Source organism: Tetrahymena thermophila (assembly GCF_000189635.1).
Source record: "Tetrahymena thermophila SB210 genomic scaffold scf_8254433, whole genome shotgun sequence".
Taxonomy (NCBI): domain Eukaryota; phylum Ciliophora; class Oligohymenophorea; order Hymenostomatida; family Tetrahymenidae; genus Tetrahymena; species Tetrahymena thermophila.
Window position 1 is genome coordinate 100691 of NW_002476214.1, and position 14137 is coordinate 114827.

The following is a 14137-nucleotide window of genomic DNA, read 5'->3' on the forward strand; positions in this document are numbered from 1 at the left end:
CTAACATATAAAAAATATTTTATAAATTACATAATTAATTTATTTAATAAATTTGATTTTGAAAATAATTTGATATAAAAATATATAATGTAAGATAATAAAGATTATTTTTATATAATTGTTGATATATTTAGATATTTAGAATTTTAAAATTTATTTAAATTATTATAAACTACATACAAAATACATAAATATTTATAAAACACTATTATATAAATTTATTTAATATTATATTAATTTCTATTAGAAAGATAAATAGTTATAGGTGTAACCTATCACTATTTATCTCTCTATTAAAAAAAAAAAAATCTGCAATTAGCAATATTAGATAGTCATTGATATCAATAATAAAATTAAAAAATAAATGTTTTTATTTAATAAATATATCTAAATAGTTGATTTTCAGAAAATACTTGCTAAATAAAATTTAAAAAACAAACATAAAAGATTGATCTCTAATAAATCAATAAATAATTCAGTTCAATTTTTATTATTTTTCATTAACTTTTTTATTATTATATATTTATCTTGGTTTTTATAATTCATCAAAGTCAGATGTCTCTATTATTGGGAAGTTGGCTGAAACAATAACACTTAATTATTTTTCTTCTTGCGACTTAAATTTGTAACTTTCTTTCCTACTTGGAGATCTAGTTTAAATTCCTAAGAGCTTAAAATTATCAACACTTAATTTTTTAGATTAAAAATAAGTATTTTTTGGACTTTCTTATTCGTTTTAAGTAGACATCTGAATCAAATCTTGGTTTGAGTTACGTAAAGAACTTTTAGTGAACATTTATTTCTTGTTGAAATCTTTACCCTCTAAAACTATTTATTAAAAATTATTTTAATAATTAAAAAATGATTAGTTAATAGTTAATTAAATAATTACCTTCATCTTCAGAGTAATTTTATAACTATGATGATTTATTGACTATGCTAAAATTAATTTTTTTTGCTTGTTCTTCAATTCTCTATTACCTAATTAATGTTTTACTCAAATAAATTTTTTTCCACAATTTTAGAGCCCTTTCTCTCAAAATTTTGGAATTATCAAGCTTTTTTATTATTTTAGCTGGTAATAAATACCCAATCAAGCATTGAATAATTCTACTGTTTAGAAATTAGCTATTGAATAATTTCATTTTAATTATAACACCTACCATTATGATAATAGTCCCATAGTGCAAAATGGACATGACTACTTGAATAGCGAGATAGCTGTATATTTAGAGTAGCAAATTTAAAAATGTAATTATAATCAAAATAGAATTTTAAAACAATTCTATGCGCTTAAGATGACGATCCTAAAAGGGTTTATAATAAAGTAGGGAACATATGTACGAAAAAACAATAATGATGCATAGTACCTGAGATATATAGTTGAACTAATCTAGTAAAGTTGATACTAATACTAATACTATTCTATAGTATATTCTTATAAATTCCCAATAATAATACATTCTCTTATATTCTAGATAATAGTATCCGTATTTGTACTTATTTATGCAATAATCAATATTCTTAGATTTATTTGTATCTTTTAAGAAAATATATAAAATCACTAGAGGACACAATACCCAAAATATTAAGGTTGGCAATACTGCATAGTATTAAAAGTATTAGTAGCTCTCATCATCACAGCTGAGAATAAGACTTGTTCTTACATATTTTTAATCACCAACTTGTCTGCAAGTCATTGTAGATGTTAAAAATTGTATTGAATTCGGCTAGAAAAAAAAGAACAAAATAGTTAAAAGCACATATAAGTGATATTTGTTAATTTTAAATAGTTTAAAAATTATTTGCACCTATAATACTAACGCAGTTACTATCAGGAAGAAGAAGGGAACTAATATATAGATTAGTGATCTTATTTTTATTTCTTCATTCAAACCAAATAACCCTCTAATACTAGTGTATAGACATTAACTACTAACAATAATTTTACCCATAGGCTATCCAGCAACAGCAGGAAGAAAAGAAAAAGCTTAAGGAATAAAATTTAAATTTATTTGATAAATAACTTATGATATTTGTAAAAAGTTTATAAGTTATTTAATCACAAAAGTTGATTCGTCTTAAATGCTGCTCTTAGAAAAGGGAAGGATATTCATATATCGAATATATGAGCATGTAGAATTATAAATATAATTATTTAAGAAAATGAAAATACTAAAATAAATGTAAGCAAAGACACAAAGGAATAGCAAGACGATATAAACAATCTAAAGACTTTAATCACTACATTCACTGCACGTATAATCAGAAAATGACAGAGAATAAGTTTTCCCTTTCCAAAGATCTCCAAAATTATCACATGTTTCACATAAAGGACCAATATGCCCTTCAATGCATCCTTATAAGCTCGAGGTAGAGTTAAAATCACAAATTTCAGGCTTTAATTAATTACATTAAACTATTGTATCTGTATTTTCATTTAATCTCCAGTATCCTTATTTTAAAATAATTTAACTACCCGAGCAATCAGAAGCACCTGTTGGGCATTTCTTACAGCTTATTTACTAATTATCCGAATGAGATAAGTTACTTATTAAATCTAATGAGTAAGTACCTTCTGAGCATTCCAAACAGAAAGTTATAGTCTTTGATGTCATAACAGGTATTTCGCCTTTTATGCATTCTCTAAATTCGAATTAAAAGTTAATTTCATAGTTAATATGCCAGCTATTAATTTACATCAAGAGCTAAGCTGAATTTTAAATGACAGAAGTAGGGTTTGCAGAAAAAACTATATTGTTAAATTAAAATGCCATTATTTCTGAATTAAACTATTTGGTACTTATCAAACTTTCTCCCTTGATTTCTAATCTATTATCAGAAGGATTACCATAAATTTATATTTAATAATATTAAAGCTCATTTCTAATTGATAAAGGATATGATTTACTTTGTATCTTATCAGATTCTAGCTTAATTATACTACCTTATTCATCTAACATCTATACATTTAGATAAACATTACCTCCACTCTAAAGATTTTTAATTATTATTGTATCCTTTATGGTATCTTAAAATTTACCCTAATATAAAACTTTTTGTTAGTCTTGTTAGTTATTATTAGATTAGCTGACTAAAAAGGAAGAAGGATAGCTTGCTATATCTTATCCAAATATAGTTGCTGAATTTCCTGAAAAGCTACATTTTATGAAATTAATATATTGATTATTAAAAATGAGTTTTTCATATTATTAGTCATTAATAACAATTCTGATTGCTCCACCAATTAATGCTAAGTTATTAATGAAGCTACTATTCTTATCGATTGTAAGAGAGTTTATATTTTCGAAGTAGAGAGCTCCACCACTAGCTACAACTGTATTATTATTAAAGATTGAGTTTGTAATTGTTACCATTTATTTAATATTTTAAAATTGAACAGAGGCTCCCAATACCCCTTTATTCTATTAAAAACTAGAGGAGTCAATACTTACTTATTAAGCATCACTAATAAATATATTTCCTTAGTTTAATTGATAAACAACTCTTTGTATTTATATAAATGATGTTTGTAGATAAACTAAATTAATTTAATTATCATAATTAAATTAATTTGGAAAAGAGTTGTTTGCGAAATTAGAATTTTGTATGAAAAAAGTATCATTATTCAGAATATAAGTGAGGTTATTTAATGAGTAGGCATTACTTGTTTCAATAAATTAGATTTCTTTATTATTTTAAAGGGTCATGTTAAAAATTTGAATATTCTAAATTCCGTTAAACTGCATGACATAAATAGGTAAAATTGTATTGCTAGCCTACAACAACCTCTATGATTATTGAGTTCTATGGCAATCAATAATTTGCAAATCCATTATTCTAAGCTTAACTAGCCAATTAAGTTGAATAAAATTATTTGCAAATGTACTATTCATTATAACAAGCTTTCTAATTATAAATTATTTGACATTTTATGCATTTATGAACTGCAGATTACCTTCTGCTTAATTCAAATTCTAAATGGTCATTTCTTCTATTAATATATAATCAATTCCATTAAACTAAAATAGAGAATTGTTTGTTTGATTGTTTCCACTATTTGTTGACGAAGATTAGAAATTTACATTTTCTATATTCATGTTTATTATTTAAATTAATTGATTATTTTAAAAGTTTATGGAGGTTCCAAGCATAATATTTTAATCTTAGATTGTTAAATTTTGTAATGTTATGTTTCGTGAATTAGGAGAGAAATTTATAGATTAGCCTTATTCTACAAATTTCAAATTAAATTAACTCATATACAAGTTGGAAGTAATACTTGAAAATGAGCTGGGTCTTATGTTTAATGAGTTATTGTTCATGTCTTAAGGTCTCAAAATAAATTGTATACCCTACTAATTCAAAAAATTCAACTATTGAATTTCATTATTTATCATCACAGATAAATAAAAATTCTTATTCATTTTATCTTGTGGTGTGTAAATACTGTAAAAATCATTCTGAACTTATACAATATTTTAATATGAAAGCTAGGCTGAACAAGAAAGTATTTAGCTTGTTAAAGATTGTGCCTGCTTTTAAAATACTCCTACACTTAGTCGCTCTTCGAAAACTCCTAATTGAGAAATTCCGATTATTTTGATTGAGCTTTAGTTATCAATTAATTAGTAGTAATATATAAAAGGATTTTGCAACAAGATGCTATCAATTAGTTAAATAGTAGAGGTAGATTAATTTATAAAGATGGTTTCTATTGCTACTGACTGTACAATGAAAAAGTAGTCATCAAATATTTATATAATCTAATTAATAGATTTTTAGATAGACCTTCTAAATCTTCCGATAGAGTTAAACTGTCTGTCGTAAAAATTTAATTAATATGGACAACCCAAAATGATATATTTATTTGTTATATTAAAGCTTTTTTTGTATGACTAAGGGAAACCAAGAGTAGCCACTAGCTAGTTATCACTAATCCTAAAAACTCCAAGCTATTTTTCTTCAGCTATACTTAAATAAAAGTAATTACTTTTATTGTCATAATATAACATAGGAATATTTTATGTTTTGACTTCAGAAATAGGTAACTAAAAATTCTTTGCAATATTATTTAAGTTTTGAGTACTCTAGAGTGTGAAACTAGTGCAATCTACTTCAACGATATTGCCAGATTTCATTAATAAAGATATGTTAGGGTAATTTAGCAAAACAAATTTCATAACAACGTCTTAATTACTAAAGAGTGAGTAAGATGCAAATTTTTTATTGACCATATCATAAGCATATATCATCCCTGTACTGGTTGAAAAATAGAGAAATTATGTTTTCAGGTCAAGAGGATTAATGTAAACGAATACATCTTAAATCATGCTATTTTAATCAAAAGTAAAAGAGTAGAGTTTTTAGCTTTTACTGAAATTATAATCTACTATTTCATTTTAATATGTTTAAAATATAGCGTATCCGTTATCTGAATAAAGGAATTTTCTTAAGTTAGTATTTGAAATAGTTTGAGCTGATGATATATTAGAAAACTAAACGTTCTCACCTACAAAAAATATAATTGATTAAGAAAAAACCAAAATATTAAATCTGGTATTTTATTAATATATAACTCTCATTTCTGAAACCTAGTTATTGAATGCAGTTATGTAAGTGACCTAGAAATTTTAGTAATTGAATAAATTATTATTATTATCAACAAAAACCATTGAGGCATTATTTTAGGTAGAATCATATTAAGTATTCATTAATATATAGAGTTACTTGTTTTTATTAAATGAATTTTAGAAAACCTTTAATAGCAAGCTATTACTAACTCTCCAAACTCCTTAGGGATTGTAAATATAATCTTCATTCATATCAGAATTTGTTATCATATCAGTTGGTTATGGTATTTTTTATTACTACATTTAAGGTATAGCAATCATATTGTAGGTATTTATTTAGGCTCCAAAATTTGCTAATTGCTAATTTCCATACTAATCAATATAATTAATCATAGAATTATCAGCATCGTAGTACATTTCAACTGGAATTCCAACCTAATTTTAAGTGAATTGATTTGTTAAGCTACCAAGTGCCTAAAAATTATTCAAGTTATAAAATTTAATTTATCCAAATCTTATTTCATTGGTTATGTATGCAATCATATTGATTTCACTAAAATAAAAGCCTCTCATCAAAGATGAGCCAGATGGTTGGAATGTATTTATTAAACTGAGATCTGTTCTTGATATTATATAGGCAGCTATATTTAAAAATTAATATTATTTTTTTAGAAGAAAAATTCAATATTTAAAAACAATTTTAATATTAAAAAAAGATAAATAGTTACTTGATGAGGTGTAAGCCACTATGTATAGTCCTGAAAACTGAAGCTAGAATATGTACATATTCATTTAAGTAAAAGTTTACTTTATTACACCTTAAAAAGTATATACTTCAATCATATTTTAATAAACATACAAGAATTAATTATCATTGTCTCCCAGTATGCTAAACTAATTCATAGAGGTTATTTTAAGGATCATTGTACTAACTAATTAGGTACCTCTATTAAAAAATTAAATGTAGTTATTATTCATTATACACATTACATTATTTGGTAAAAATATGCACTAAGTATAGTTTTGCTAGAAAGGTGTAGAAATAACTTTTTAGTTTGATAAAGTGAAATCATATTAGACCAATGAATCTCCATAGACAATTATTTATTAGCTTTTATCATCTATAAAGCATGCTTATATTTATTTTTGATATTAATTATTCTAGATTAAATTTACTTAATAAATCGCTTTTGAACTTGTATTCATTAAAACTAACTAATAATTACTGTAGAAAACAAATATTTTTGAAATATCTGAAAATTAGAGCCCATTAATATATGAGTCTCCATTAACATTTGCTAGAGAAAGTTTTCCAGTTTGTTATAAAGTAAATATACTTTATAAATAAACATCATTTTAAGCTTAAATGAAAATCAAACCTAACTTAAAGCTGTAATAAACTTATTTAATCTAATCTCCATTAGATAAAGTTGGTAGAGAAAATATGTTTTGCATAGAACCTTACTTGTTGTAGGGAACTACACCAACATAACCAGTTAAAGTTCCGCTCATAATTAAGGTATTTCCTTTACTTGGATATGCAATATTTATTGACTGATTAGGATAGTAAATAAATTTTTCTAATACATTGTTTTGTAATTTTTTATTCCAAGTTACTTCAATCATAATACTTGTATAGCCCATAGGAACTATTGCAGTTAAATAAAAGTAATAGTCTAATTCAGGAGGATTATTCATTTACTTTTTAACATAAACTATCTGAACGCAATTCAAAACTTGGTGAACATTTAAAACAGAAGGAGTTGTTGTCGAAAGATCTATGCATTCAAAAGCGAAAGGGTAACTTTTGTTTTTGTTTGGAGCAAAGAGTAGCACAAAATAAAGTGTAGAATTATATTAGTAAATTTATCTATTTACTCCATCCAATTTTATTAGGGGAAAAGAAAGATTTAGCTAACTATTTAAGATTGTTATTTAGTTGTTAGTATCAGCTACCATCAAGCGAACATCTTTTAATAGTCAAATATTTTTATAAATATTTTTTAATTTTGAAATAAAAACTATTTTAAATTGGTTTGTAAAATTTTTTTAATTGCTCAAAGAAGAAAAACAAAAGTTTAGTTTGGCATGAAAAATATCTTTTAGTTGAAAGAAGATAAATTTAAGAAAATTATCATAAGTTATTTTTTTATTGTTTTTTGATACTTTTTTATGATTTGGTGTATATAATAAATAAATTATGTAAATTTTTTTTAAATAATAATTCTAAGCCAAAAAAAAAAAATATACCTCCATTATCTAGATCAAAAAGATAAGATTTAACCAAAGGTACTTAGAACTGGTATGGCGTGACTGTAGTTTTTATTTAAATAGAGCCATTACTAAATGAGTAAGCTGTTATAGTGTTAGTTTTGTCCAATATGTATATGTCGTTTGAAGCGGAATAAAAAACGTTTTATGCTTATTTGGGAATTTAAAATGTATAAAAAACTTGATTAATGTCTGTCATTACTTAAATTTATTAATTAAAAAAAAGGAATATGTTATTATTACATATATTAATTCCTGATTATTACTGGTTATTAATTGGTATGCTTTAGTTGATATACTAATTAAATATATTAAAGATGTAAATTTAATTAGAGAAAAGGGATACAACCAGCCTAGATTAAAATATGATTGCGTCAATACAAGATTAGTTAGGAAATTAAACTTGATAGTAAAATTAAGGGTTTAGAGGGTCAACTTACTTCCATACAACCAATTTGCCATCTTATGAACAACTTATAGATAGATTTATTTCCTCTGCATAGTAGAGTTTGTTGATTTGTCCTTGATTATAGTTTGCTACCTCTTAATAATTAACAGTAATGCCTTATGTATTGTCTTATGAAATGTCAATTAATTGAATATCTTATCCTATCACACCAATTTATATAGGCTATTAAGAGGAAATAGCTTACTGTATAGTAATTAGTTGCATTGGATTTGATATTAGAGATTATAAGCTGTTAATTTTATTGAGCGTAATACTGTTAGTTGATTAATCAAAAAGAATTACATATACGTCAATGATTTTGTTTTATTTTAAAAAGTAAATTTTATTCGAATTATTACTTTCTAAAAGACTATTAAAATCAATAATTTGGTTATCAATTTTAATTTCAAATAGAGAAACTTAATTTTGGGGATTATAAATTTTAAATTAATTAGAAGCAAAAGAAGCTAGCAATAATTAATTAAATCCACTACTTGAAAGAGAGGAATTTATTTGAATAAGCTATATTTTTAAAGGCATTGAATTTTCTAAAGAATTTGAACACTACTAATTTTATTAGGAAAAGTATACTATTGCGTTAGTATTTTAGAATAGCAGGAAGTATGTCTAAGTGGTGACACTTATTTCAAGTTGCGTCACACCTCCTTAAATACTATTACACTTATAGGAAGTAGTTATATTATTAAAACCAATAATATTGTTAGTTTACTCAACCAAATTAATTAACATAACTTGATATTAATTATTTTAAAGTACAATAATTCCTTTTATTATTGTTACTAAGAGATCATACTTTAATGAAATAGAATTGAAACCATTCTAGTTTATTTCACTAAATATTATCTACTGGCCTTGGTTATCAAATGAGCTAAAAAATAATCTGCTCTAGTTGTTATTAACTTGTATAATATTACTTTGGCTATTTATGATACCTTACTACGCAGTTGTAATTAACGCCATTTAGTTTTGAGTGCTAATCCACTAAAAAATTTGGTTTTTATTGCTAAACATGTAGACAGTATTATTAAAAGATTTTATTAGAATTATATTCTAGTTAAATGTTTATGCTCTTAAAAATGCTCCTGTCTTTGCATCAATTATATTGAAAAAGTTAGTAAATATTGTAATGATTGTATTCTAAATATAATACTAGACTTACTAAATAGATTACTATGAAGAAATCTAAGATGATTAAATGAATCTTTTAGAACAACTACTTGATTGCTAGCAAGTATTTTATCCATAAACACCAATTGTGTTTTGATTGCAAAGAGAAACACATGAATTAGATTATGAGGCATCATAAAACTAGTAGTTTTCACAAACATTAACTATGCACGCATTTTATTGCAATGTAAAGCCGTCCATACATAAAGTGCAGACTTCCATACCATTTGATTAACTTTGATAGCAGTTCAAACAGCCATCCAAACAGCAATTTATAAAATGAGCTATTATTAGTATTATATCTATTTTTAAAAGCAAAGATTTTATCATTTTTTTTTTTTTCTACTCTTATTTTTCTTATTTTTTTGTGTTATAATATCAAATGTAAATATTGATTGATTCTAGTTTTGAATTTATATTGCTACCAAATTAGAGTCAGTTAAAATTGTATGCTGATTTTAAATTAGTGGGAAAAGTTATGAACCAATAGTCTATCTAACTTTTATTTCTTGTGTTGATCAAAAATTTAAAACAGCTTGAAAGACACATTTAAAAGGTAAAAACAATAAATAGAATTTTGAGAAGATAAACTCTAAAAATAAAGCCGAAAATTATAAGATTTAAATAAATAAGCCATTTTGTTAAAATTAATGTCTTTTAAATTTACTGCTAAAAAAAATCTTCATAAATTAAAATCAAAATGAACCTCTTAGTTGAATACTGTAAGTTCTCATTAATTATTCCCCCTCCCTTACTAATTGTTTGTTCAATTTTTGGTTCCTATCATTATATTTGGAAAATTGAACCTAAATTAAAAGGCCTTTATATATGAGAATTTAAAGTACATTTTTATAAACTTTGTAGCAAATTTAGAAATAAATTATTATTAAGAAAAATTTTAAATGATAAAATGTTTAATAATGAAAAATTATATGCATTAAATCTAGATAAAAGCTTATTTTAAGTCTATTTCATAATATTTTTTATTTATTTTCAAATTTATATCTAGCAAAGTTAAAATTAGATTACAAATAGCTGATATCAATAAATTATTTTTCTATTTAAATCTATTAAAGCTATTTAAGCAAATATAATTTTTAAAAGGTATTAACGTATCGAAATTGTAGATTTAAAATTATTTTTTATCTAAAAAATACAATATTTTTCAAAAGTTATTTACAGACAAGAAAATGCAGAGTTAAGCATTATCAAAAAATCAATGGCTTTAATTAAAATGAGTAAAAAAACAGTTTGCCAAATCAATATCATGAAAAGTTGGTAAAATTCAAGTTTTTTTAGAGGAAGTAAATAAAAAATTTAAATTGCTACATTATATGTCTTTTTAATTAATGAGGTAGAAAATACCCCATCAATAACAAAAAATACAATTTAAATAACAATAAAATATAAATGCTAATTTCCTCTCCTTTTTTACAAATATTGATAAGAAATTTAATTTGATAAATTTTATTCATAGAAATAAATAATATGTGAAATCAAATAAATTACCTTTAAATTTTTTATTTTAAAATAAATTTATTTTATGTCTAAAAAAAGTGTATAACATAGAATTTTATTTTCAAATATATGATAATAATAAATTAATCTTATAAATTAAAATATTTATATTTTATATTTTTTATATTAAATTTATTTGCTATAAAATCTCACTAAAAATACAATCAAATAAAGTACAGCAAAAAACATAGTTTATTTAAAAAAAATACTTTATACAATTTATAATCTGATTTTTACAGCATTTTTTATTTAGACTATAGAAAGCTTCTTACTTTAATTAAGAAGGAAGGATGTTCTCTTTTTCGAATCAATAAAAGAAATTACAATTATATATATTATTAAAATTTATTTATTATCAATTTTCTTACGTTTTCTTAATTTATTTCATAATTTAAAATTGCTATATATATTTACAATCAATTTTAAGGAAATAAGTAAGTTGACTAAATTTTAGATAAGAAAGTATGAAAAGTCAATATAAATTTGCAGTTATTATATTATAAATTTTATTTAATAGTTAAACAAATACTTAATATAGCTTAAATTAATTATTAGTTATCAATTTTTTTTTTAAATATTCAATTATTAGTTTTTAGATGAGGAAATTTTTGATAGAATATGGTTTTACTATCTGTTTGATAATTAAGAGCTTTTCAAATTACTATTTTACATTTCAATTTATGGTTAATTAATTTTTTAAAATGCATCACTATTTTAGTTTTGTGGCTATTAATTATTTGTTGCATTTTATTTTTAATTTTATTAATTTTACTACTAGTCTTATTTATTCACTTTTTCTTAATCAAGAATACCTTATTATTAATATAATTATTATTATTATTATTATTATTTAGTTTTAGCTAATTTGCTAATAATAACAACTTGCTGGACTTTTTATTATAATTTATTTTAATTTTTAGCTCTATTTGCATCATCATCAAAAACATAATTTCCACCTCTTTATTCTTGCTAAAGATCTTGTACATGCATTTTTTAGTGTTATTATTCTTCTTTTAAAATTTATTCTTATTTTTATTTAGATTATGTTCCGTTTAAAATATTCTTATTATTAATCTCCTACTGTTATTATTATTATAACTCTTGCTATTGATTGTAAGGGTGAACTTAAATTTAAGAAAAATCTTAATGAGGTGACTAAAATGCACTCTAGTTTTAAAATTAGCTCTCGTCAAAAGGATTCATTAAGTTAGGTTTATCTTAATCTTTATAATCTAAGGTATTAAACTCATCCATTTATGATTTTATATGTCTTAAATGGGTAACAAAATAGAATAAATAAATACTGTAAATTACAAAAGCTATCCCAAAAGCTATAAGATATCCTTTATTTGATGAAGTAGAATAGCCATGAATTAAATTGTTTATATCATCTATAGAATTGCATTTTCCTATATAGACACAATATTTTGCAATATTTGACAGTAAAAACTATTGCAATTGACTATACTATGCATCTCCTAAATATTAAGCCTGGAATTAAGCACATTATTAGCTCAAAGTGCTTTACCCTACACTATTTGTAAAGGATTTCAAAAAATCTATTATTTAAAAAATTAATTTTTATATTATAAAATAATTATTGAACTATCAAAAGAAAAAACTAGATATTTTTGCATTTATTTAATAATACTTAACAAATTTATTTTAATAGATGTAAAACTGTATTATTTATGAAATAAATTGTGGTGAATCTAAATTAGATATTATAAAAGATAAGTAAAATCCTGAAATTGTATGAATTTCATACAATTATCTTATTTTTATAAAATATTGTGGTTTTTGATTAATAATGAAAATTTTTAATTTTAACAAGTATTTTCATATTATTATTAATCCATCAAGTAAAAATAATTATTAGATTTATAAAATATTTTACTAAATTAATGATTTAAAATGGATAATTATTAATTTTACCTTTCATTGTTACATCTTACTAACACCACATATAATCGCAATAAGTAGCATCATTTATAGCAAAAAGAAAAACAAAGTGTATTGTTGCTGCTATCAATATGTATATGCCTTTAATAACATAAAATACACTAACCCTTTAGTAAGATATTTTTAACCTACAAAATGTAATAGTCTCAATTAGGAATCCAACAAAACTGAAAGCAGAAATACAAACTAAACTTATAGCACAGTAATTTGCTGGTAAAAATATACCATACCCTACAGAGCATATGAACATTAGACCAAATAGGATGCTAATATATTTATTCGGATGCATTCTCAATAAAAGCTAAATAAAGGAATAAATTTTAAATACTTTTACATTTTAAAAAATTTACTTTTTATAATAAAATTGGATCTGTAGGTATAGATTGTTCTTATGCCTATCTATTTTACAATTTGGATTGCATCTAAATTATCATTTTTTAAAATTATAAATCATTTTAAAGTATAATTTTAATTTACTAATTTAGATTTCGCAAGCTAGATTGCAATCTAGCTAGTCCTATATTAGCTTTGGCTGTATTATGGAGATTACATAGGACTTAATACCCTCAAATTTTGAGATTAATCAAAACTTTCAAGCATAACCCTTTAGCTATTTTTATCAATAGCGCTCATATATTCCTTTTCCTTTATCAATAATAATAACTAATCACTATATTTCTTAAATTTGTTATTTAATAATCAAATCTTTTGTGGATTTATTAAATCGTTAGTTTTACAGTCAAATTATTATCTTAAATATTGATTGGCTATAATTTATTGATAAATTTCCTTTTTTCTCATTTTTTTTCCTTAAGCTTTTATTTTTAACTCCATATTTTAATTGGGGTTTGGGGTTGGGGTTGGGGTTGGGGTTGGGGTTGGGGTTGGGGTTGGGGTTGGGGTTGGGGTTGGGGTTGGGGTTGGGGTTGGGGTTGGGGTTGGGGTTGGGGTTGGGGTTGGGGTTGGGGTTGGGGTTGGGGTTGGGGTTGGGGTTGGGGTTGGGGTTGGGGTTGGGGTTGGGGTTGGGGTTGGGGTTGGGGTTGGGGTTGGGGTTGGGGTTGGGGTTGGGGTTGGGGTTGGGGTTGGGGTTGGGGTTGGGGTTGGGGTTGGGGTTGGGGTTGGGGTTGGGGTTGGGGTTGGGGTTGGGGTTGGGGTTGGGGTTGGGGTTGGGGGTTGG

At 24.1% G+C, this 14137-nt stretch overlaps 2 protein-coding genes across 2 annotated transcripts; both read right to left on the reverse strand. All coding sequences in view use genetic code 6, as the record gives it.

The window, feature by feature from the left end:
* Positions 1-475: 475 nt before the first annotated feature.
* Positions 476-9702, reverse strand: TTHERM_001085711 (transmembrane protein, putative; the record flags this gene model as incomplete). The annotated part of the gene is made up of 5 exons (XM_012799711.1): positions 476-828; positions 893-6214; positions 6302-6706; positions 6800-7543; positions 7824-9702. The coding sequence occupies 5 exons, from the start codon at positions 9700-9702 to the stop codon at positions 476-478; spliced, it is 8703 nt and encodes a 2900-aa protein (XP_012655165.1).
* Positions 9703-11556: 1854 nt separating this feature from the next.
* Positions 11557-13695, reverse strand: TTHERM_001085712 (transmembrane protein, putative; the record flags this gene model as incomplete). The annotated part of the gene is made up of 4 exons (XM_012799712.1): positions 11557-12557; positions 12934-13261; positions 13311-13382; positions 13438-13695. Coding segments are annotated over 4 exons (1557 nt in total), but the record flags the coding sequence as incomplete, so codon positions are not given.
* Between the last annotated feature and the right edge of the window lie 442 nt (positions 13696-14137).